Source organism: Ornithorhynchus anatinus, chromosome 1, assembly GCF_004115215.2.
Source record: "Ornithorhynchus anatinus isolate Pmale09 chromosome 1, mOrnAna1.pri.v4, whole genome shotgun sequence".
NCBI classification, from domain to species: Eukaryota; Metazoa; Chordata; class Mammalia; order Monotremata; family Ornithorhynchidae; genus Ornithorhynchus; species Ornithorhynchus anatinus.
Genome location: NC_041728.1, coordinates 39,279,290 through 39,303,047, shown reverse-complemented (window position 1 = coordinate 39,303,047; position 23,758 = coordinate 39,279,290). Strand labels below are relative to the sequence as shown.

Genomic DNA, 23,758 nt, shown 5'->3' with positions numbered 1-23,758 from the left:
AATAAGGTTGGAAGACACAATCCCTACCCATAAGGAGATTGCAGTCTGGAAGGGGAGATCAATGGTCCCATATGAGTGTCAATATTTCCCAGCTCTAGATTTCACCATTTTAATTCAAGAAAGTTTTCTGGTGCTCTGCCCTGTGCACTGCACAAGGAGCACTGTGCTGCACAAGGAGCACTGACTTTGAGAAAATAGGATTTGGACTTCTGGTCTAGCTCCCTGGGTCTGAAGGAACGTTAGAGAAAGATGTGGAGAAGATCCATTACACTGTTCCTTTAGGCTCTTTATTTAATCGCTAATAGCCGACAGAACATTGGTCTGATCCCGTAAAGACATTTGTATGTTCCAATGCTGCTGATTCACCTCTCCAACCTCGCTTGAGCTTTCCAAACAATGATGTAGCTGCAAAACCCATCTTTTTAAGCCCAGGGAACCCAGCACACTCCCCCTAACATTAGCTTTCAGTAAACATCATCATCCATACACTATTATTATTATTATCTTCAGGTTTGCTCAGTTGAGCTCTGAGCCACAGGCAGGGAGAAAACTCGCTCTCCCTAGCTCCCTATCTCTGATCGGGTTGGAAGTCAGGTCTCCTAACCTGGGATTCTTTAGAACACTGCTAAATAAGCTGCCTTGCTGCTGTTGTTCATTCATTTATTCAATTGTATTTACTGAATGCTTACCGTGTGCAGAGCACTGTACTAAGCCCTTGGGAAGTACAATACAGCAATAGAGAGACAATCCCTGCCCACAACGAGCTGTAGGGGGCCAGGGGAAAAGGGGGAAGTTGCTGTTGTCAGGATGTCTTCTGCAGAAAGGCATACCTGCAGAAAGGCATACCAGCAGAAAGTGCAAAGGTTAACATTTCCCAACAAAAATCATGAAGACTCCTTCCTATTTAGAAGACATCAGGGCTAGAATCCATGTTTTCATGAATGAATCACGCAGTGTACTAGACACTCCCTTCAAGCAGGCAGAACCGGCTTTAGATGGCAACCAGTGAAGCAGCCACAGCAGTATGCACTATGGAGTGGCGGGGAAGGGATGGTTTTGCTTCTGATGATGGTGATGATGATAGTCATAAAATGTTCACAGAGTGCTGAATACTGTGCTAAATGCCAGGCCCTGAGTTAGAAGCACTGTCTTCGTTACCAGGGACACGAAAGGGGAAAGCAATGACTCTGAAACAAGGGGAAGATCAGTCCCTTCAAAAAACTACCTAGTTAGGTCCACTTTGGGTATTATGTCATACAGAATACCGTGAGCACACACAGCATATTATGACGCTGTCATACAGAAGGGGAGGGGACAGCTAATTTTTTCCCCATCTCAGGGTGACTGAATTTCTGAAGCTGGCCCTGCCCCCAGGGTACTTTACTGAACTTTGTGGGGATTCAACAGAAGAACAGAACATGACTATGTTATTATGTCATCAGTAAGATAACAATAAAACAAGATGGACATAAAAATAAAAACACAGAAGAAGATAATAATAATAATGATGGTATTTGTTAAGTGCTTACTATGTGCCAAACACTGCTCTAAGTGCTGGGGTAAATTCAAGGTAATCAGGTTATCCCACGTGGGGCTCACAGTCTCAATCCCCATTTTACAGATGAGGTAACTGAGATGCAGGGAAATTAAGTGACTTGCCCAAAGTCACACAGTTAAGTGGTAGAGCAGGGATTAGAACCCATGACCTGTGACTCCCAAGCCTGTGCTCTTTCCACTAAGCAGTGCTGCTCTCACCAAATGACAGAAAAGATTCCTGTTAGTAAAATACAGGGAAAAGAATACACAGATACACAAACACAGATACACACACTATGACTAATCTATGCAAGTGCACTTAATAAACACTAATTAATTCATTCATTCATTCACTCATTCAATCTCTGTACTAAGCACTTGGAATATACAATTCAGCAACAGATAGAGACATTCCTTGCCCAACAATGGGTTCACAGTCTGAAAGGGGGAGACAGCAAAACAAAACAAGTAGTTAGGCATCAATACCATCAAAATAGATAAATAGATTCACAGATCATTAATAAAATAAAGTAATAATAATAATAATAATGTTGGTATTTGTTAAGCGCTTACTACATGCAGAGCACTGTTCTAAGCACTGGGGCAGGGGAACGAGGTTGTACCACGTGAGGCTCACAGTCTTCATTCCCATTTTACAGATGAGGAAACTGAGGCACAGAGAAGTGAAGTGACTTGCCCACAGTCACACAGCTGACAAGGGGCAGAGTTGGGATATATACAAATATACACAAGTGCTGTGGGGAGGAGAAGGAGGTAGAGTGGGGGGGGCAATGGGGAGGAGAGAAGGGGCAGAGAGAAAAGGAGGGCTCAGTCTGGGAAGGCCTCCTGGAGGAGGTGAGCTCTCAGTAGGATTGGAAGAGGGGAAGAGAGTTTTGTGGATGTGAGGAGGGAGGGCATTCCAGATCAGTGATAGGATGTGGGCCAGGGTTGATGGCAGGACAGGCGAGAACAAGGCACAGTGAGGAGGTTAGTGGCAGAGGACCGGAGTGTTTGATGACGGTTTTGATGGGATGATGGGGTGAGGAGGATGATGGGAGATAATGGGGATGATGAGGGATGAAGATCAATCAGTTAACCAATCCATGGTATTTATTCGGTGCTTTCTCTGTGCAGAACACTGTTCTAAGCTCATGGGAGAGTGCAAAACAACAGATTGGTAGACATGTTCGCTGCCCACAGGCAGAAGGGAGAGGGAGTAGGGAAAATGAAAGCTTAGTCAGGGAAGGCCACTTGTGATTTTAATAGGGCTTTGAAGGTGGGGAGCATGGTGGTCTCTAGTATATGAAAGGGGAGGGAGTGGACAAGAGGTTGGCAGAGAGATAAACAAAATCAAGGTACAGTGGAGTAGGTTGGTGTTAGAGGAGTGAAGTGTTTGGGCTGGGTTGTAGAAGGAAATCAGTGAGGTAAGAAAGGAGAGTCCAAGTTGACTGAGTTATTTAAAGTCAATGGTTAGGAGTTTCTGTTTAACACAGAGGTGGGTGGGCAACAAGTGAAGGTTCTCAAGGAGTGGGAAGATGTAGACTGTGTGGTTTTTTTTAGAAAAATAATCCAGGCAATAGAGTGAAGTGTGGACTGGAGATGGGAAAGAGAAGAGACCGAGAGATCAGGCAAGAGCCCGATGGAGTAGTCAAGATGGGAAATTATAAGTGCTTGGATGAAGGGGAAAGGGTAGATTTTAATGACGTGATGAAGGTAAAACCAACCGGATTTGATGATAAATTGAATATGTGGGTTGAATGAGATAGATGAGTCAGGGTTTAATGCCATCATTACTGACTTGTGAGACAGGGAGGATAGTGGTATTGTCTACAGTAATGAAAAAGAAAGAGGAAGGACAGGGTTTGGTTGGGAAGAAGAGTTTATCGGGGGATGTGTTAAGTTTCAGGTGTTCAGGGAACAACCAAAGCAGAGATGTCTTGAAGGCAGGAGGAAATGTGAGACTGCAGAGAAGGAAAGAGGTCAGGATGACTAGAGCCAGGCATTAAAGTGAGATATTTGATATTTGTTTCACTCCCAATCCCATGGCACTTGTGTACATATCTTTAAATTATTTATTATAAATTCCTTATTCACATTAACGTCTGTCTCTCCCCTTCAGATTGTAAGCATTTTGGGCAGGGAACATTACTAATTCTGTTGTACTCTCCCAAACGCTTAGAACACTACTCTGCACATAGTAAGCACTCAGTAAATGCCATTGATTGATTGATTGATTGAAGGATTCATAAAGGGAATCTGACAGTCCTACAGTCCTCTAAACTATAAACATGAGGTCAGGAAACATGTCTACCAACTCTGTTGCATTCTCCTAAGGCTTAGTGCAATTCTCTGCACACAGTAAGCACTCAATAAGTACCACTGACTGATTAAATTCCATTGATTGAAATGGGATTTTAAGCAGCTCGAAAAAGGGAAGAGACATGATTTGGCGAAGAAAAATGGGAATGGCATTTCTGGTGGAGGTACTGGCCCATGCAATGGCTAAGGCTGGGGAAACCGGGAGGGTGTGGACAAAGTAGGAAACAAGTTCGCTTGGCTCGGGCAGGGAAATACATGGAAAGAAGTTGTGGGCAGTTAACTGAGAGGGGCTCAGTAGCATTAGTAGATAAGATCTCTGCCTCCTAGGACCGATTCTGTTTCCTGAGGGACACAGGTCAGATTCTAGACCACCAGGAGGGAGCAAGCAGAAGGAGTTAGGACCGGCATTAGAAAGGGATTAAACCTAGAATAAAAATACCCATGACACTGCTGAGGCCCCAGACTTTTCTGGATCTCAGTTCTCTTCCATCCTCATTTCCACATCGGGCCTTAAGGCCCGCAGAAGGTTTGACATTTAGAAAGCGGGGGAAGGTGAAGCAGCAGTGACTGAATGGCAGGAAAGGAGACTAAGGGGTTGGAGCAGGGGAGAGAGGCAGTACTGCTTAGAACAGTGCTCTGCACAGAGTACGTGCTGAATAAATACCACTGATTGTTATTTAGTACTCTCCCAAATGCTTAGTACAGTGCTGCACACAGTAAGTGCTCAATAAATACGATTGAATGAGCGACTGAATGAATTGATTGATTTGGAGAGAAGTGAAACACAGGGTTCATTCTCCCCATTGGGTCCCAGCCACATTTTGGAAGCTTTTAATGGGGCCACAGAAGCTCCCTTCCTTCTCCCTTTCTAGGGCTGAGACACATTCTTTCTCTTAGGAAGTTAAGCAGCATGTCCTAGTGGCAAGAGTATGGACTTAGGAGTCAGAGCTTGTGGGTTCTAAAACCGGTTCCGCCACTTTTCTGATGTGTGACCTTGGGCAAATCACTTAACTTCTCTGTGCCTCAATTACCTCATCTGTAAAATGGAGATTGAGACCGTGAGCACACTACTTAGGACAGGGACTGTGTTCAACTTAGTTGCCTTGTATCTACCCCAGCGCTTCGAACCATACTCAGCACATTGTAAGTGCTTAACAAATACATAATTATTATTATTATTGTTATCATTAAGTGAAAATGCTTTACACAACTTGTCAGAATGTATCTGGTGTCTCCTGAGTTTTAAGCAGTGTAGTAAGCATTTGGAAGAGTGTGACAGGGCAAGACACAAATTCTCAGTCCTCAAGGAGCTGACACTCCCACTGCGGAAGCAGACAGGAAGTGATCTGAAAACAGAGAAAGCAGGAAGAAGAACAAGGATAGAACAGCAATAGTACAAATATATCAGGATGAAATCCCTGAATAAGTAATTTAGTAAACAAATAAAATTTTGAAGTATACAAATAAAAATACACATTTGTAGCTAAGTGCTAATAAGAATAAAATGCATATGTGCAAAAGGCGGGGGTTGGGCTGATGTGACTGGGGTGTTAGTAGTTAATCAAAGAAGGCTTCCTGGAGGAGGATTATAATTTAGAGGGCCTTTTGAAGAGGAGGCAGAAGTGGGGGTGGAGCGTGTTCCAGCCTTGGGTTACAGCATGAGCAAGTGGTCAGAGGTGGAAGAATTGAGAAGGAGGTATAATTAGAAGGTGATTTTGGGAAGAGTAGAGTGTGAGAGTTGAGGAGTAGTGGGTAAGGAGAGCTGATAATTCATCCATTCATCTATTCAATCATATTTATTCTACTCTTACTGTGTGCAAAGCACAGTACTAAGAGCTTTAGAGAGTATAACATAATAAATGGACACATACCCTGCCCACAAGCAACTTACAGTCTAGAGGGGAGACAGACATTAATATAAAAAAGTCAATTACAGATATGTACATAAGTGGGGCTGGGAGGGGAGGTGAATAAAGGCAGCAAGTCAGGGAGACACAGAAGGGAGTAGAAGAAGAAAGGAGGGCTTAGTCAGGGAAGGCTGTTAACATAGGGATGGGAAGCTCTTATTATTCCCATTTTACTGATAGTGCAACTAAGAGAGGAAAAGTGACTTGCCCAGAGTCATACTGCTTGCCTGTGGTTCTGTGGGCAGTTTTCATTTGTCAGTGTCTCTAGGAAAACCTTAGTTCTGCTTTTCTGGACTTCCTTGGGTTTTCTTTGTTACTACTGATTTAGGTAGTAGCAATCAGCCTGTGGTATTTATTAAGTGCCTGTGGTAAAAAAAAATTTTAAATGATAGGACAATCAAATGGTGCTTATTGTATTGGTGGCTCGGTAACTGGAAAGGTTCCACCATGGGGAGGAATGGGGAGCAAGTATAGGGGAAAATTAAACTGGACAAGAATAAGACAGAACCCAAAAAGAATCAGGCCTCAGGGGAGAATCAGGACTGGGAAGAAGTTTGAAATCAGTCGATGGATGGCATTTATTGAACTCTTACTATGTGCAGAGCACTGTACTAAGCGCTTGGGAAAGTACAGCATGGCCTAGTGGCAAGAACACGGGCTTGGGAGTCAGAGGTCATGTGTTTTAATCCCGCCTCTCCCACTTGTCTGCTGTGTGATCTTGGGCAAGTCACTTAACTTCTCTGTGCCTCAGTTACCTCATCTGAAAATGGGGATTGAGACTGTGAGCCCCACGTGGGGCAACCTGATCACCTTGTATCAACCTCAGTGCTTAGAACAGTGCTTGGCACATAGTAAGTGCTTAACAAATACCATTATTATGATTCTTATTACAACAGACTTAGTAGACACATTCCCTACCCATAATGAGCTCAAAGGGTTAAACCTGGGGCATTGATTTTCATGCACTCTGAGTTTACACCAGAACCTTGGAGGGCAAAAGCAGAATGGACTTGAGAGACTCCAGAATGGCGGCCAGGCCTAGAGTAATCAGTTCTAGGGCCGTGGGTTCCAGAAAGCAGAACAACACAGGGAATCAGAAGGCTTCCTGCTCAGGGAAGTCTCACCACCATCAGAGGGCAGCAAATGCTTTTAAAAGAGCCTAACCAAAGCTGTTGACATCCCTAAGGGAGCCTTAATGTGGATCCTGTAGGAGGAGATATTTCCTTGAAGCGTCCCTCGGGCTCTTTACCAAAAGGAACTTAGGATAGATCTTGGCATCTGGGAGCTCAGAAAAAGTTCCCAGGGGGATTCCAGCCATTCTTCCTCCTGGGAAGGGCCCTCCTGGCTGGACTGTGGTTCAGATTGGAAAGATTTGGGAACAGAATCGTTCCTCGCCTTGAAAACTTTCATCAACCCTCTAGTTTTGCTTTCCCTCTCCCAAACAGCCATGGAAGGACAGGGACTGTGTCTGATCTGATTATCCTTTATCTACTTCAACATTTAGCACAATCCTTGGCATAGAGTAAGCACTCCTCCAAAACCAGAATTATCATCATTATCATTTTTATTACTGTTAATAATCAGCATCAGCATCATTATTGTTATTATGCCATAAAACAGTCTCTCTTCCTGACTTTTGGGCCTGCGAATACACCAACACATTAGAAGTGACCAGAGAAGACATATTCCCTTGCCTTCCCATAAGCCCATGGGAGCGGGTGGAGATGAGAAGGTCTCACACCCTGCCCTCACAAAGCCTGAGGCCCACCCTTCCCCCCATTCAGCTGATCACCATCTTCAATTTTTATCTGCCATGAAATTCTCAGAGCACACAAGGGAGGGTGCTGGCTCTCCCTGGGAGACTCTGGGATATTAGTTTGGGACCTCTGGCATAAAGAAGAAAATTGATCATGCTTCTTAATCTTCATTAGATGCAATAAATGTTGGTTGAGCAGAACCTTCCTGCTTTAGGGGGTTTGGGACAAAAACTGAGAGGTGCCAGAGGAAATAGTGGGGAATAGGAAGAGGGAGAATTGGAATGGAAGGAATTGGAATTATTACTACCTTCGGCCACCACTGCAACCTCCCAGGTAGTAATAATAATAATGATGGCATCTGTTAAGCCCTTACTATGTGCCAAGCACTGTTTTAAGTGCTAGGGCAGATACAAGGTAATCAGGTTGTCCTGCATGGTGTTCACAGTCTTAAACCCCATTTTACAGATGAGGTAACGAGGCACAGAGGAGTTAAGTGACTTGCTCAAAGTCACACAGCCGATAAGTGGCGGAACCGGGATTAGAACCCACGACCTCTGACTCCCAAGTCCGTGCTCTTAAGTGCTATAGCTACTCGAACCAAGCTGGGCCATTTGACCTGGAGCCACTGTTGGAGCAATTTTGGGCTACTGGCTTCCGACTCTAAGACCGTTTCCCATGAAGCCCATTTTATGCAGGACATCTCTCAACCTACACTTCCTCCCACTCCTCCCTCTTGATCCCTTCTCCCCAAGTTTCCCTTCCCAAACTTTCTCTTCTCTCAACTTCTGCCCTGCCCCACTTTTAGGAAGGTAGATGCACCGGTACACATTCTAGGCTTCCATTTTTTAAAGTACCAGCAGTGTCCCCGGCAGGGATCGCAGGGACAGACTCTTAAACTCTAGGGCTCTCCAGCTCAATTCGGGACACCTGATCAACTTACCCAATTGCCCCCACCCCCAGATCTTTCACGACTTTTGGATAAGACTACTTCTCCAGCAACCTAGATAAGTTCTCTAAATGGAGGGCCACCCAGTGGAACTTTGGGGTAGAAGCCTTCAGGGAGTTGGCAGTGTCTTAAGGGACATGACTGAGAATGTGGACGGAACAAAGCCTCAGGTCCTTCTGCCCTCCATCTTCCCTCCAGAAAGTTCAGAGGGTATATCTTACCCTCAGACCACCAGTTAAGGTTTGAATTTCCTCTGGCATAGTCCACGCTTAATAACCATCACCCCCTTCTCTCCTTAGCTTCCTCGAACACATTCCCTCTACTCTATACTCGAGATCTTTTTCCAGTTTATCTTTCTTCCTCCCAACTAGATCAAGCTGTTCTGGGTCACATGCTCAGCCCAAATGATGTTCATTAACCTCATTCTGTCATGGCTGAGCCCCAGCCAAGTATGATGGGGAAAGCGAGAGGATGACATAAACCGCTCCAAAGCCAACTGGGCACTGACCAAGACCTAGCTAAGGGACGGTGCTCAGAGGTGAACGTTATCACCCATAATCCTCCCTCCATAAATCCCCTCCTCTGAGAGGGAGAAGGGGTAGTCAGAGCCCCAAGCGAGCAACCAAAGAAATGGAACATGAGAGGATCCCTTGCTGACAACCCTAAAACCTTGATGATCCCAAAACAAGAGTCAGAGAATTGGTGAAGTAAATCACGCCTTCTCAACCCTGCATCTCCTAGGAGAATGAATTGAAATGTTTCTGGAATCCAGCAGCCGTGGCCTTAAGGAGACTGAAGAGGCAGAAGCCGATAGCAAGATAGGAGTCCTGTCCCTCCTTCATCTTCTACAACATCACGGACGGTGAAGGAGGGCATCTCTGGTCCCGAGCAGATAGCTGGTGACCCCCCTCGTTCTTGCCTCGATGCCAGACCTTAAGTGAGAACTGAAACAGTTAATTCTCCAGGGAGATATTTACCAAATTTTTCTTCCGTCCATTTCAGCTTGGAAATGACCTGAGCACTTGCTCTTTACTCAGAAAGTCGTAGCTCGGACTCTTTTCAACATATCCGTGTCAGGTTGCTCCATGGCAACTGCAAATTTCACCATTTATAGAAGGTGGTCCAGGTAGAATAGTGGTCACACACTGAAGCAACATCCCCAGTTCAGCTGGCTATTGGCCAGCTCAATTTTCCTTGAAAAATCCTGAAGCCTGTCTCTTCGTGCATTCAACTTTATGACATTCTAATCGCTGGTTAACATTTATGACCATCCTGGAGGAAAATCACAGGTCCCTGTTTCCAGGTGAAACTGAGGTGCCTCAGGACCCCCTAGGGCTACACGGCTTTCACCTCACTCCAAAAATCACCTCATCTCATGAGCATTCCCATTCTGAGAGCACGCCAAGAGGGCGGGAGGGAGGGAATCCAAGGAGAAATCATCAAGGTCATCGTGGGGGGACGAGGCAGCAATGAGGTAGTGAGTAAGAGGTTCAGAAAACAAGAAGTTGGGGGAAGGGGAAAGGAGGACTACAAAAATATCTGAGGAGACATCAGGACAGCTGACAAATACTTTCCACATGCAAGGGGAAAAAAACAAGTGAGTGAGAGAGAGAGAGGCAGAGTGAGAGAGAGAGGGGCAGAGGGTGGGGGGAGAGAGAGAGAGAGAGAAAAAAAGAAAAAGAGAGAGTAAGAAAGGAAGAAAGAAAGAAAACAATCCAACCACACTAAGATGTGACAGCCAGAAAAGCACTGAAATTAAGCAAGAGCCACGGAGGCGGGGGGAGGGAAATAGGGACTGGATGAATCCAGCTCAGGCCCCTGCTGCCCCTGGGGGAGGGAACGGGCAAAAGGGTGGGTAGAACACTGAATCCCATAAGGGTATCAAGTTGTCCAGAATGGCCTGTGCCTCAGTTTTAGTAGACATAAAAGCTGCTTCCATTGCAGCAGAAGAGTTCCCGTCCCACTGTCCTTGAGTTTCCCTATTTACTTTTCCAACTTGGGCTCTAATACTGTAGATTTGGGTGTATTTTTCTCTCCCCGGTCTACAGCTGTCTTCTCAATCAACGTCAGCAGGGTGATACAGCAGTATTTTTAGAGCATCTCTTGGGGGATGGGCACTCCATTAGGTGTTTGGGGAATATTTCAGAGGTAAGAGCCCACAATCCTTGTCCTTGCCAAATTGACAACTAAATGGGCAGCAAAAGGACACTTATTTGTCCAACTACTGAATAGTTAAGCATGAGAAAATGGATGGAAGTAATAAAAACAGAAATCATCTATAATTAGCAAATAAAGAGCTAAATAAATGAGTACTAAGGTGGCTGATGGGGAGATGAGACCATCAAGGTTTGGGAGGGGTTAGTCCAGGAATGCCTCCTGGAGAAGGAGGCTTTTTAGAAGGATTTTGAAAGAAGGGAGGGATGTGGTATGGCCAAGTTGAGCAGGGGAGGCATTCCAAACATATGCAGCTGTCCGTAAAATAGTCTGAGGAGGAGCGAGGGTGGAGAAAGGGAGGCGGGGAAGGAGGGTGTTAGTGAGGTTCAGGACACAATAATGGGCTGTGGTCCATTATTCATATTAATGTCTGTCTCCCTCACTGGACTTTAAGCTCATTATGGGCAAGGAACTTGTCTGCTAATTCTGTTGTATTGTCCTCTCCCAAGCACTTAGTACAGTGCTCTGCACGTTGTAAGTTCTTAATAAATATGATTAATTGATTGATTGACCAGGAAGGCAATAATGATGGTATTTGTTAAGTGCTTACCATGTGCTAAACACTGTTCTAAACGCTGACATAGATACAAGGAGCCCACTTGGCTCACAGTCTTAATCCTCATTTTCCTGATGAGGTAAATGAGGCACAGAGAAATTAAGTGACTTGACCAAGGTCACACAGCAGACAAGTGGTGGAGCCGGGATTAGAACCCACAACCTCTGTTGTAGGTGGGTATAGGCTCTTACTGTGGTCCAGGAGGAGACTAGAGCAGGGTCAAGGATGGTAATTGGGAGGGAGTGGACCCTGACCAGGCCTCGACCCTGACCGTGGTGGGGTGGGGGCCGCCCACTTGTGGGGCGACTGGAAGAGAAGCAGCATGGCATAGTGAATAGAGCCCAGGCCTGGGAGTCAGAAGTTCATGGGTTCTAACCCTGGTTCTGCCACTTATCTGCTGTGTGACCTCGATCAAGTCACTTCACTTCTCTGGGCCTCAGTTCCCTCATCTGTAAAATGGAGATTGAGACTGTGAGCCCCATGTGGGATAGGAACTGTGTCCAATGTGATTTGCTTAGTACAGTGCCCAACACATAGTAAGTGCTTAACAAATACCATAACTATTATCATTATTGTATTACATAGGTCCACCTGACAGAACTGAATGAGGTAAAAAAATGAGGGAAAGAGGACACCCCATCCTCAGCCCCATGGCACTTCTGCACCTAGCCACAATTTATTTAAATGCCCATCTCCCACTCTAGACTCTAAGTTCCTTGAAGACAGGGAACATGTCTACCAACTCTGTTGTATGGTACTCTCCGAAGCACTTAGTACAGTTCTCTGTACACAGTAAACCCTCAATAAAGACAAGCAGTATGGCCTAGCGGACAGAGTATGGGCCTGGGAGCCAGAAGGACCTTGGTTCTAATCCTGGCTCTGCCACTTGTCTGCTCTGTGACCTTGGGAAAGTCACTTCACTTCTCAGATACCTCATCTGTAAAATGGGGATGAAGACTGAGCCTCATGTAGGACAGTGACTGTGTCTAAACAAATTTGCTTGTATTCACCCCAGCGCTTAGTACAGTGAGTGACACACAGTAAGTACTTAAATCCCACCATTTTTCTTATTATTAATTTATTAAGTATTTATTACTAATAATACTAACAATAAATACCATTGAATGACACCAAGTTTGTCTCTGATTGTTCTCCGCTCACATCGCTCCTCCCACATGTCTCTGCTTTCACCTTGGCTTCCTCCTCTGCCTCCTCCACCATCATGTCTTGTTTTTTAGATGAAAGAACACGATTCTTGTTAATATCTTTTTAAAAATGTGTAGCCTGTTTGACAGCATTCACGCAGCACCGCCGATTTTCCCAGTGACTCATGATGGTTTATGAACTCTTCGGTGACTGTTTCACACCCGACTGGAACCATTTATAGAGGCTTAGTCCCAGTTCTGGCACTTCGCTGTTAGAGCTAGTAGATTGGACAAGTCATGAGTGCTGTAGGGAGTGAGGCAGAGGGGAGGAGTGACCTTTGCCCCTCTGTGACATTCCACTTCACTTCAGAGAGGATTTTGCCTGGTTCTGACTTTGGGGCTTTGGCGGGTGGCATCTTGCAGCCACTGCAGGGGGCTGTCAGGGGTCAAAGGTCTACTCCAGGTGGAGTCCCCTGAGGGGGCTCCAACCCCAAACACCCAGGATGGTGTTTCCTGCCCTTGGCCAGACTGGAAACATCTACAGAGCAAACTTAGAACCATCCCTGTCAGTTTTCTCCACCCTTGCTGGTTTGTCAGGAAATAGCTCTGTTCTGGACTCTTCCAAATTTCCCGGGTAATTTGCTGATACCATCCTAATAATGGATTGATTTGAATTCCCAAGAGGAAGATTAGGGGTTGGGAGGGCTGGCTTTTGCTGCTGACCTGCTCCCTGTGCATTCAAAAGCTGTTGGGGAAAATAACCTGTAGCTTTAACTCCCTTCCTAAAGCAATGGTGTTTGAATCTACTCACTCAGTGGTACTCTCCTGAGCACTTAGTACAGCATGAGCCCATTGTTGGGCAGACATTGTCTCTATCTGTTGCTGAATTGTACATTCCAAGTGCATAGTACAGTGCTCTGCACACAGTAAGTGCTCAATAAACATGATTGAATGAATGAATGCTCTCAACACAGTAAGCACTCAATAAATATCCCTGATTGACTGATTGTTGCAGTAGTAGTAGTAAGGAAGTAGCATGGCCTATGGAGAGAGCCTGGGCCTGAAAGTCAGAAGGACCTGGGTTCTAATGCTGGCTCCACCACTTGTTTTCTATGTGACCTTGAGCAAGTCACTTCACTTCTCTGTGCCTTAGTTAACTCAGTTGGAAAATGGGGATTAAGACTGTGAGCCTAATGTGGGACAGGCTCTGTGTCCAACCTGATTAGTTTGTAACTACCTCAGTGCTTAGAAGAGAGCTTGACACACAGTACGAGCTTAACAAATACTATTGTCATCATCGTTAGTAATAATAGCATACATTGAGCACCAACTAGGTACTGTGCACTGTAGTAAGTATTGGGAAGTAGAAAACAAACAAATGTCCTGTTCCCCGCCCACAAGGAGCTACATACTAATGGGGAAGGCAGACCTGAAAATATTTCCCGGTTACCAAAATAATTAAATGTAACACTGAATAGATCTATAAGTGCTGAGACTGGTTTATCTAAGTGCTAGAGCTAGTTGGTGAATTTATATGACTTGAGATGCAGGGAGTTAATCAAGGAAGTCATGTTGGAGGAGGTGGGCTCTCAGGAGGATTTTGAATATGGGGAATGCTGTGGTCTTTTGGATTTGGGGAGGGAGGAAATTCCAAGCCAGGGGAGCAGCATAAGTGAGGGGAGAGAAACAGGAGTGTTGAAAGTGAGTTTCACTTTAGAAGGTGAGCTTGATAGGAACAAGACAGTGGGAAGTAACGGAAGAAAAGAGTCAAGCAGGGGTGACCTGGTAAGAGCCTTGAAGCCAACTGTGAAGAGCTTTGCTTGAGACAGCGTCACGGGGTACCAGTGGAGGGTTTCGAGGAGTGGAGAGAATGAGTTAAATGAAACTTTAGGAAGATGATTCCTAAATTGGAGAGGGGAGAAGCTGGAGGCAGGGAGATCACAGGGGAAGCTGATGGAATAGTCAAGCTGCAACATGACCAGAGCTGCAACATGACCAAAGTGGTAGCTGTTTGGGTGGAGAGAAAGGGAGAGATCTAGGAGAAGTTGTAGAAAGAACTGGCAAGAGTTAGCGGTATATTGAATGTAAGAGGTAAATGAGAATAAAAAGTCAAAGCTAACACCAAGTTTGCAGGCTTTGAGATAGGGAAGATGGTGGTATTATTGTCAGAGATAGGAAAGTTAGGAGGAGGAGGAGGAAATTTTGGAAGGAAGATAGAGTTGAATTTTAGATATATTAAGTTCAAAGAGATGGAAGATTGCAGAGTAGATGAAAGCAGCATGGCCTAGTGAGAAGAACACTGGTCTGGGAGTCAGAGGACTTGAGTTCTAATCTCTGCTCCATTACTTGCCTGACACCTTGGGCAAGTCACTTAACTTCTCTGATCAGTTTCCTCAACTGTAAAATGAGAAAAAAATTCCTGCTCTCCTTCCTTAGTGAGTCCCATGGGGGACTGTATCTGACCTTAGTAAGCATTTAACAAATCCACTATTATCATTATTATTATTATTATTATTTCTCAGTCAGGGTAGAGAGATAGACATGGGAGTCACCACCTAGGGGTGGTAGCTGAAGCCAAATGAGCAGATGAGTTTGCTAAAAGAGAGGGTATTGAGTGAGAAGAGTAGAGAGCTTCATGGGACACTGACATTTTTGGGGTGAGAAATGAACTAAGGAGTGAGAGGTGGTCTCCCTGAGATCTCAGGCTTACATACAGTCTTCAGATACCCCTCTTATTTAGAAAATTGATATAAAAGTATATATATAAATAATAATAAAATTATTACAATTATATTATTAAGAGTTAAGTGCCTACTGCAGGCAAAGCACTATATCCCAGATCTGCCACTTGTCACCTATGTGACTGTGGGCAAGTCACTTAACTTCTCGGTCAGTTACCTCATCTGTAAAGTGGGGATTAACTGTGAGCCTCACGTGGGACAACCTGATTACCCTGTATCTACTCCAGCGCTTAGAACAGTGCTCTGCACATAGTAAGTGCTTAACAAATACCAACATTATTATTATTACTAAGCATGAGAAAAAAGGTTCTCAGGTGAGAATTATGCAGGCATAGCACTATACTAAGCATGGGAAAAAAGGTTCTCGGATGAGAATTAGACAAGGTCCCTGACCCATAAGGGGCTACAATCACTCAATAAATCAATGGTGTTTGTCAAGTGCTTACTCTGTACAGAGCACTGACTAAGCGCTGAGAGTACAATAGAATACAGTTAGTAGACACGTTTCCTGCTCACAAAGAGCTTAGAGTCTAGAACTCCAGATCTGACCTTCTCTTTGTCTCCAACCCACATTGAGTTGACAGATCTCCAGCTGTTGTCACCAGGCAAGCAGGCCCCTCTGAGAGTGACTGCCTCTTTCCTCATGGCCCAGACCTTATGGCAGAAAAGACTGCAATTTCCCTTTCATGTGCTCTGTGTAACTGGGAGGACTGTCACACGCTTCTCCTCGGGTGCCCTGCCCCTCTTTCCTCACCTTGCCCCTCCCCACCACTGCCAACCACTGGCCAAGCACCGGGACACCCTCCCACACACAGTTCCAGTGGCCGAGGCTTCAGAGGCACTTGCCACATCCACTAGACTACAATCTTCTCCTGGTTCGGGAACCTGTCTACCAACTCTGGTGTTTTGCACTCTCCCAAGTGTTCAGTACAGTGCTCTGCACACGGCAAGCACTCAAAAAATATTATCGATTGATTGATCCTTGACATGTGGTAACCTCACCTTTTTGTGTCTTGGTGTCTCTGCTCTCAGAACCAGAGAAAGGGTATTTTCCACTCAGTAATGGCTAGAAGGCCTTCTGAAATTCCTTAGCTCGTACCTGCTCTTGCAATACAAAGCATTTACTTAAGAGACTAGATGCTTCTAGTTCTCCCATAATTACAAAGAATTCCTTAATATTCATAGGGAAAAAGTATTTTTAATCAGAAACAAAGATTCAGAGTTCAAAAGCCTGGTCCCCAATCCCTGCTGAGGTTTTTGCCCAGGAAAAATGTTGGGCAAATCAAACTTTATGGAACTGTGGGTTGATTCTTTGTATTAAAAAGCAAGACAGGAGAGAGAACAATAATTTTTCTCCACACCAGAGCTATAAATGTCTCCATAAATAGGACACTGATGGAAGTGATTTGAGTCCGTGATTGGGTCTGTGCAAAATCACGGGAGAATAAAGAGTGCTGAGTGGGGCAGTGGGTGAGATTAAACTTCTGGGAAGGATCCTGTACAAAGGAGATATTATCAACTCTGAGGCTAGTTTGGAAGAGAAGGGAAATCAGAAGGTTTAAGAGCAGTACTTAATCGGGTATGGGTTAGAACAACCCAATCATGTTGTTCTATCTATCCGAGGCAGATCCTCACAAGAACTGAAAGGTTCATGGCTATTAAACTGCTGAAAGAAAAAATTTGAATGCCAACCTACTGTTACTCCGCTGGACTCAGTACACGGGAAGTTACTGAGAAGCAGAAAGGATTCAATATTTCCATAAAAGCAGCCTCTGCAATGACATTTACTGGGGAGAAAATGATGACAAGACTTCTGATGTGAACCCCATCTTTTCTGACCCTGTCCTGTGGTATGTATCCACCTGTATCATGAGAATTTGAATTTCCTCCACTGCATCAAAAACAGTCTACTGCCAGGGTTGGGTCATTGATCTAGGAATCTCCCTATAGACTCTGCTTGCTTCCTCAATTTAGTGAACCTCAGGGGACCCTAATTCATGTTTGTTAATATGAAAATTTGTTAAACTGAAATTGGCTCAGCTTTCTTTAAGAACACCTTCAAACATACCTATTAAAACCTCTGTAAAAATGAAAAACATGTTTTTGTGGTGGGTGCTGAAATGAAAATTGATTCATCAGTATTTCAGATGAGAAAACATTTCCAGATAATTTCAAAGGTCACAGACCCTTCCCTCATCCCCAGGGAAAAATAACTACTTGTCTTGAGAAATACATCTTCAGCAAGAGTCAAAAATCATTTTTTGGACTGGTGACCTCTGGTGCCTGGTGACCTCTTCCAGCTACTTGCATCATGCCTAATGGAAAAAGCTCAGGCCTGGGAGACAAGAGAACCTGGGTTCTAATCCCCGTTCTGCTAATTGGTCTGCAGAGTGACCTCAGGCAAGTCACTTAAATACTCCTGTCTCTGTTCCAACTTTCAGTTGCCAGGTGCCTTTGTGGTCGATATTTTCATTTCCAACCCCTCACTTCCTTCCCCTTCGGCTCCTTCCACCAAATCCCGCCACTCAGAAGTGGTGGCCATATTTATAGGGCCCAAAGAGGGGAATGCCTAATCCCCATTTCATATATGTCTATATCTTAAATTTGTTTATTTATATTAATGTCTGTCTCCCCCGCCTCTAGACCGTAAGCTCGTTGTGGGCAGGGAATGTGTCTGTTAATTGTTGTATTGTAATCTCCCAAGTGGTTAATACAGTGCTCTGCACAAAGTAAGCACTCACTAAATACAATTGAATGAATGAATGAGAAGGTCAGTGGGTCCACCTAGTAGCATGATCTGGTTTCTCTGGGTTTCCATTAATAGTCTTTAAGTGTGTCCTTATCAATCAGTCAATCCGCCAGTGGTATTTATTGAGTGCTTAAAGTGTGCTGAGCACTGTACTAAGCTCTTGGGAAAGTACAATACAAGCGACTTGAAAGACACAATCCCTGCCCACAGGGAGTATACAGTCTCCAGGGGGAGACAAACATTAAAATAGATTAGGGTTAGTGGAAATAGTTTAATATAGGGATATTTACATATGTGTTGTGGACCTAGTTATCAAAGTGCTTAAGGGGTACACAGCCAGGTGCATGGTTGACACAGAGGGGAAGGCAGATAGGTGGTGAAAAGAGCATGAGCCTGGAAGTCAGAGGATGTGGGTTCTAATATGGATCTGCATGTGTCTGCTGTGTGACCTTGGGCAAGTCACTTAACTTCTCTGTGCCTCAGTTACCTCATCTTTGAAATGGGGATTAAGGTGTGAGCCTCATGTGGGAAAGGGACTATGTGCAACCTTATATCTACCCCAGTGCTTAGAACAGTGCTTGGCACATAATAAGCACTTAACAAATACCACAATTATTATTATTGCTTTTCGTATTAATAAAGGGCTTAATCTGGGAAGGCCTCTTGGAAGAGATGTTACTTTAGGAGGGTTTTTGGAAGTGGGGAGAGTGTTGATCTGTCAGATATGAAGGGTGAGGGAGTTCCATGCCAAAGGGAGAATGTGAGCAAGGAGTCGGTGGTGGGATAGATGACCTCGAGGTACAGAAAGTAGATTGGTGTTAAAGGAGCAGTGTGTGGCGGTTATGTTGTAGTAGGAGGTCAGCAAAATTAGGCAGGATGGAGAGAGTTGATTGAATGCATTAAAGCTGATGATAAGGACTTTCTTTGTGATGTGAAGGTGGATGACCAACCATTGGAGGTCTTTGAGGAGTGGGGAGACATAGACTGAATAGTTTCTCAGAAAGCTGATCTGGGCTGCAGAGTGAAGTGTGGCTGGAGAGGGGAGAGATGGGACACAGGAAGGTCAGTGAGCAGTCTAGGTGGGGAGTGATGAGTGCTTGGATCAGCACAGTAGCAGTTTGGATGAAGAGGAAAGGGAGGATTCTAGAGATATTGTGAAGGTAGAACCAAAAGGATTTCATGATAGATAGAATGTATGGATTGAATGAGAGAGATGATTTGAGAATAATGCCAAGGTCGCAGGCCTGACAGGCAGAGGACTGTGCTGCTGTCTACAGTGATAGGAAAGTTAGGGGGAGGAATTTGGTGGGAAGATGAGGTGTTCTGTTTTGGACATGTTAAACTTAAGGTGTCAGTGGGGCAACCAAGCAGAGATGACCTATAGGCAGGAGGAAATACTAAACTGCAGGAAATAAAAGAGGTCAGGGATGGAGAAGTAGATTTGGGGATTGTCTGCATAGAGACGGTAGTTAAAGATGTGGGAGCAAATGAACTCTCCAAGGGATTGGGTGAAGATGGAAAATAGAAGGGGGACCAGAACTGAATCTTGAGGCACCTCAGCAGTCAGGGGGTGAGAGGCGAGAGGCAGAGGAGGAGTCAATGAAAGAGACTGAGAAGGAGCAGACGGATAGGAGGAGAACCAGAATAGGACAACATTGGCAAAGCCAAATTTAGATAATGTTTCCAGGAGAAGGGGGCGGTCAACAGTGTCGAAGGCAGCTGAGAAGTCAAGGAGGATATGGATGGGATGGAGAATACTGGATTTGGCAAGAGGGTGAGTGGTGGCCTTAAAGATGGCTGTTTCCATGGAGTTGAGGGGGTGGAAGCCAGATTGCCGGAGGTTGAGGAGAGAGCTGAAGAAGAGGAAGTGGAGGCACATGTAGACAAACTCAAGTTGGGAGAATAATAAAAGGGAGATAGGATGACATGGGGTCAACAGAGGGGCTTTTTTAGGGATATGACCCCATTCTTATTACCACATCACATTAGGTTAGGAAGTTCACCTAATGTATGTTTGTTGCTTTCAGGTTAATGATGATGATGATCATGGTATTTATTAACTGCTCACTATCAGTTCAAATATAGTCCCTGTCCCATATGGGGCTCAAAGTGAAAGCAGGGGGGAGAACAGGTATTAAATCCCCATTTTACAGATGAAGAAACTGAGGCACAGAGAGGTCATGGGACATGCCCTCAAAGTCAGCAGCAGAAAGTGGCAGACCTAGGACTAGAAACCGTTTTCCTGTGCTCCAGTCCTGTGCTCAAAGCGGTGTGTGCTTAGAACAGTGCTTGGCACATAGTAAGCGCTTAACAAATAACATCATTATTATTATTATTGTGAATGCCATCGATGGTCATCCTGTTCAGCCTTTTGGCATCCACAGTCACCCAGAGCCTTGACGATACTGATTACATATACTATTTCCACATTTACTTAATCCCCATGCTGGTCTGTCTGTTACTTTCTCTCCTGTCTGTAAATAAATTTGAATTTGTCTTTCCTGTTTACCCCAAGGCTTAGTACAGTGCTCTGCACACAATAGGCACTCCATAAATACTACTGATTTCTTTTTTCACATTTTTTTTATGCCATTCGTTAAGCACTTACCATGTGCCAGGCACTGTTCTAAGCAATGGGGTAGTACCAGCTAATCAATTGGGACAGAGTCCATGTCCCACATGGGTTTCATAGTCTTAATCCCCATTTTACAGATAAGGCAACTGAAGCACAGAAGAGCTAAGTGACTTGCCCAAGGTCACCCTGCAGATGGTTTGGGGGAGAGCTGGGAATAGAACCCAGGTCCTTCTGACCTTCAGGCCCATGCTCTATCCTCCTGGCCACACTGCTTCAACCAATAATTGTGAAAGAGGGATATTTCTCACGGGGCAGGAAGAGAAACCTCATGGCGGGGCCAGAGGAACAGAAAGTTCAGCATGCTCTGTTGCAGATGCCTCAGCCAAAAGAGCGAGGCCTAGCGGTAGGAGAGGACTTGTTTAACCGCATTGCTAGAGAAGGCTGTCCAAGGGACCGTCCCCTTACTGCAACTGAAAACAAATACATAACATGTTCTTCCAATCCCCTTCTTAGGACCCACAGGTTGACGTTAAGCCAAGACAGTATGAGCTCATGATAGGCAGGGAACATGTCTTATCAACTCTGTGGTATTCTACTCGCCTAAGCTCTTAGAACAGTGCTCTGCACACAGTAAGCACTCCACAAGTACCACTGACTGATTGATTGACTATGAACACTTTAGTAGCCAGCCCAAGTATAGATCTGAGTGCTGAGATTGGGAACAAAGAGGCCAATCATCTGTTCCCTATTCCCGACAGTCGCAGAAAGACTGAAAGGAGTGTGAAGTTTCAGGGTTCTCTCGTTCCTTCACCCCAGCCACCCAGGAGGGGCTCCATCAGGTGGGGCCCTCGCTAGACAGATGATCCTCTCGATACCAGATGGAAGCAGACATAGTGACTGTCCTCTCCTGGTCGGGTTAAGAATCCGGAGGGCCTGGGATAGTAGACGGTCGAGAGTCTCCTGTGACTCCCAGATCAGGCTTCATCCCCTCGTGCCCCCTCCAGAGAACATGTGTGCCTCGATGCATTAATTCCCTTTCCCATATCCTGAGGAGCATATTTTTACCCAAGACTGCAGTGGAGGTAAGAGTAGCAGAGAGGAGCAAAAAGAGGTGCAATGCTAGGTGGAATGTGACGAGCCCTCGTGCCCAACTGCCAGAGCAGCCTGGCACCTGCTCTCCCCGCTCACCCCCCACCACCATGCCATGCCACACAACCAAGGGTACAAATCACGAGAAGTGACGGAGTAAGTAAGAATAACGTTTACTGAGCGATACAGGACTGAGTACTATGATGGGCTTACACGGATGGAAATGGGCGTCAACCCCTTCGGGCTCACTGCATCAGGCGCCCCCTCCACGGGCACCAGCCCCAGGGCACCCAGGGACTACAGTACTGAACGAGTTACACACAATGGCAATAACTGGGGGATATTCGTTCGTAACAAACAAACCATAACATATTTATACCATATCACGTCGAGTGATTATAGAAATCCATATATATATTGCTGTATAAAACATTTTTTTTTGTAAAAAATATTTAAAAAAGTGTAAAAATGTGCAGTTCAAGCACTGCCGGGACAGCCAGGCTGTAAACATTAGTGAGTATGTGCTTCGGAAGGGCGCCCGCGCCTCAGTGCCCACAGCAAACTCCAGCAGGGAGCGAGGTCTGGTACGGAGAGGGTTTTCCCGGGGACCCCGTAAGGACAGTGGCAGGATCCAGAGAGCCAAATATGGAAAGGAAAGGGGGCCGAGGGTGGGGTTGTGGGGGTGGGGAGGCTGGTCCTCCATAGCTCCCTCTCCCCGCCTGATGGAAGCCGAGGGCTGAGGAGCGTGGCGGTCGGCTGGGGCCCGTCACGGAGCGGCCCAATGCTTTTTAGATGCGAGAGGCGGGGCAGCCATCTGCTCCCGTCACCACCCCTGCCTCCCCCGTAGAAGGGGAGCCAGTGCGCGAGTCAGGACGTGTGGCTATGGCTGTGGAAGGAGAAGCTCCCGCCCCTCCAGTCTCCGCTCCTTGCTCTCTCATGACCACGATCCAGGCGCCAGGTCATCTTTCTCCCCAGTCTACTTTGGTCTCCGCATATCACTGATCTCAATTCTATGTGGCCCTCCCTCCCTCTCCTTTGGTATTCCACCAAGAAGCCCATTGGATTCTGGCTGCATCTTGCATTGGGGCAAAGTTTTTCATACATAAACAGAAGCTCCTTGGGGCTCTTCTGTCCTCCTCTTTCTCCTCCTCCTTCTCCTCCCCCTCCTCCTCCGTCTCCCTTCTTCTCCATCTTCAAGCCCACATTCACTTCTTTTCTAGCTGTTCGAGCAGCGGGTTGGCTTCTGACTCGGGGGTCTTGACGCTGTCTGTCCGCACGATGCAGGTGGGGCGGTGTCGGTTCAGCATCAAGATCAACTGCTGCCTCTCCTGCTTCAGCTCCTCTATCTGCGCCTTCAGCTCTGCGTTCATGAGTTCCAGCCGCTCAGACTCCTAATGAATGGAAAGCAATGCCTTAGGAAGGCTGGCGGGGGGGGCGGGGGAGGAGGAGAGGAGTCTGAGGCCAAGATTCCTGGGACTCCCAGGAAAGGGTTGCTGGCCTCTAGACTGTAAGTTCGACCTCTAGACTCAATGTGATCAGGGAATGTGTCTTGTTATACTGTTGTGTCGTACTCTTCCAAGAGTTTAGAACAGTGCCCTGCATACAGTAAGTGCTCAGTAAATATGATTGACTGATGGACTGACTGACTGATGGGGAGAGAACTCAACCTAAAATCAGATTTCTGCAGGGTAAAACGGCCAGGCTCAAGAACCGCATACAGAGAGAACAAGTAATGAATTCCAAGAAAGGAAAGGCTATCTTGGGCTACCTGAAAATGGAGGATGGAAGAGTGTATGGGAAACTAGATACTGCTAAGCATGGTGAGAAATCCACCTCCCGGCAACGGCTCTAATAACTAACATGGTACCGGGCCCCCAGGGCCTTTGTCAAGGGGAATCCCAGGGACGTTGGGGTGAGTTACTTCTTCGAGGAGCCGGCTCAAGATGCAGTCACCTGCTTCTGTGTAAGTCTCACTTGGCCTTCAGATTCAACAGGTTCCCCACTGCTCTGTTACTGGTGTCTTGTAAGCTAGACTAACTAAGCTTCCTGAAGGCAGGGATCCTGTTTACTAACTTTATTATACTCTCCCATAAGCTCAGTACCATGCTCTGAACAGAGAACAGATTGTAAGCACCTTGAGGGCAAGGATCATGTCTGCTTACTCTACTGTAGTGGATAGAGCTCGGGCCTGGGAGTCAGAAGGTCTTGAGTTCTAATCCTGGCT

The 23,758-nt window shown here is 45.7% G+C and overlaps 1 protein-coding gene across 1 annotated transcript in view; it reads right to left on the bottom strand.

Annotated features, from left to right (window-relative positions):
- Positions 1-21,691: 21,691 nt before the first annotated feature.
- Positions 21,692-23,758, bottom strand: part of JDP2 (Jun dimerization protein 2) — a 38,524-nt gene continuing 36,457 nt past the window's right edge. The window contains exon 4 of the mRNA XM_029073234.2: positions 21,692-22,925. Within this exon, the coding sequence (XP_028929067.1) occupies positions 22,740-22,925 (186 nt within the window). The 3' untranslated portion in view covers positions 21,692-22,739. The remainder of the gene's footprint in view (positions 22,926-23,758) is intronic.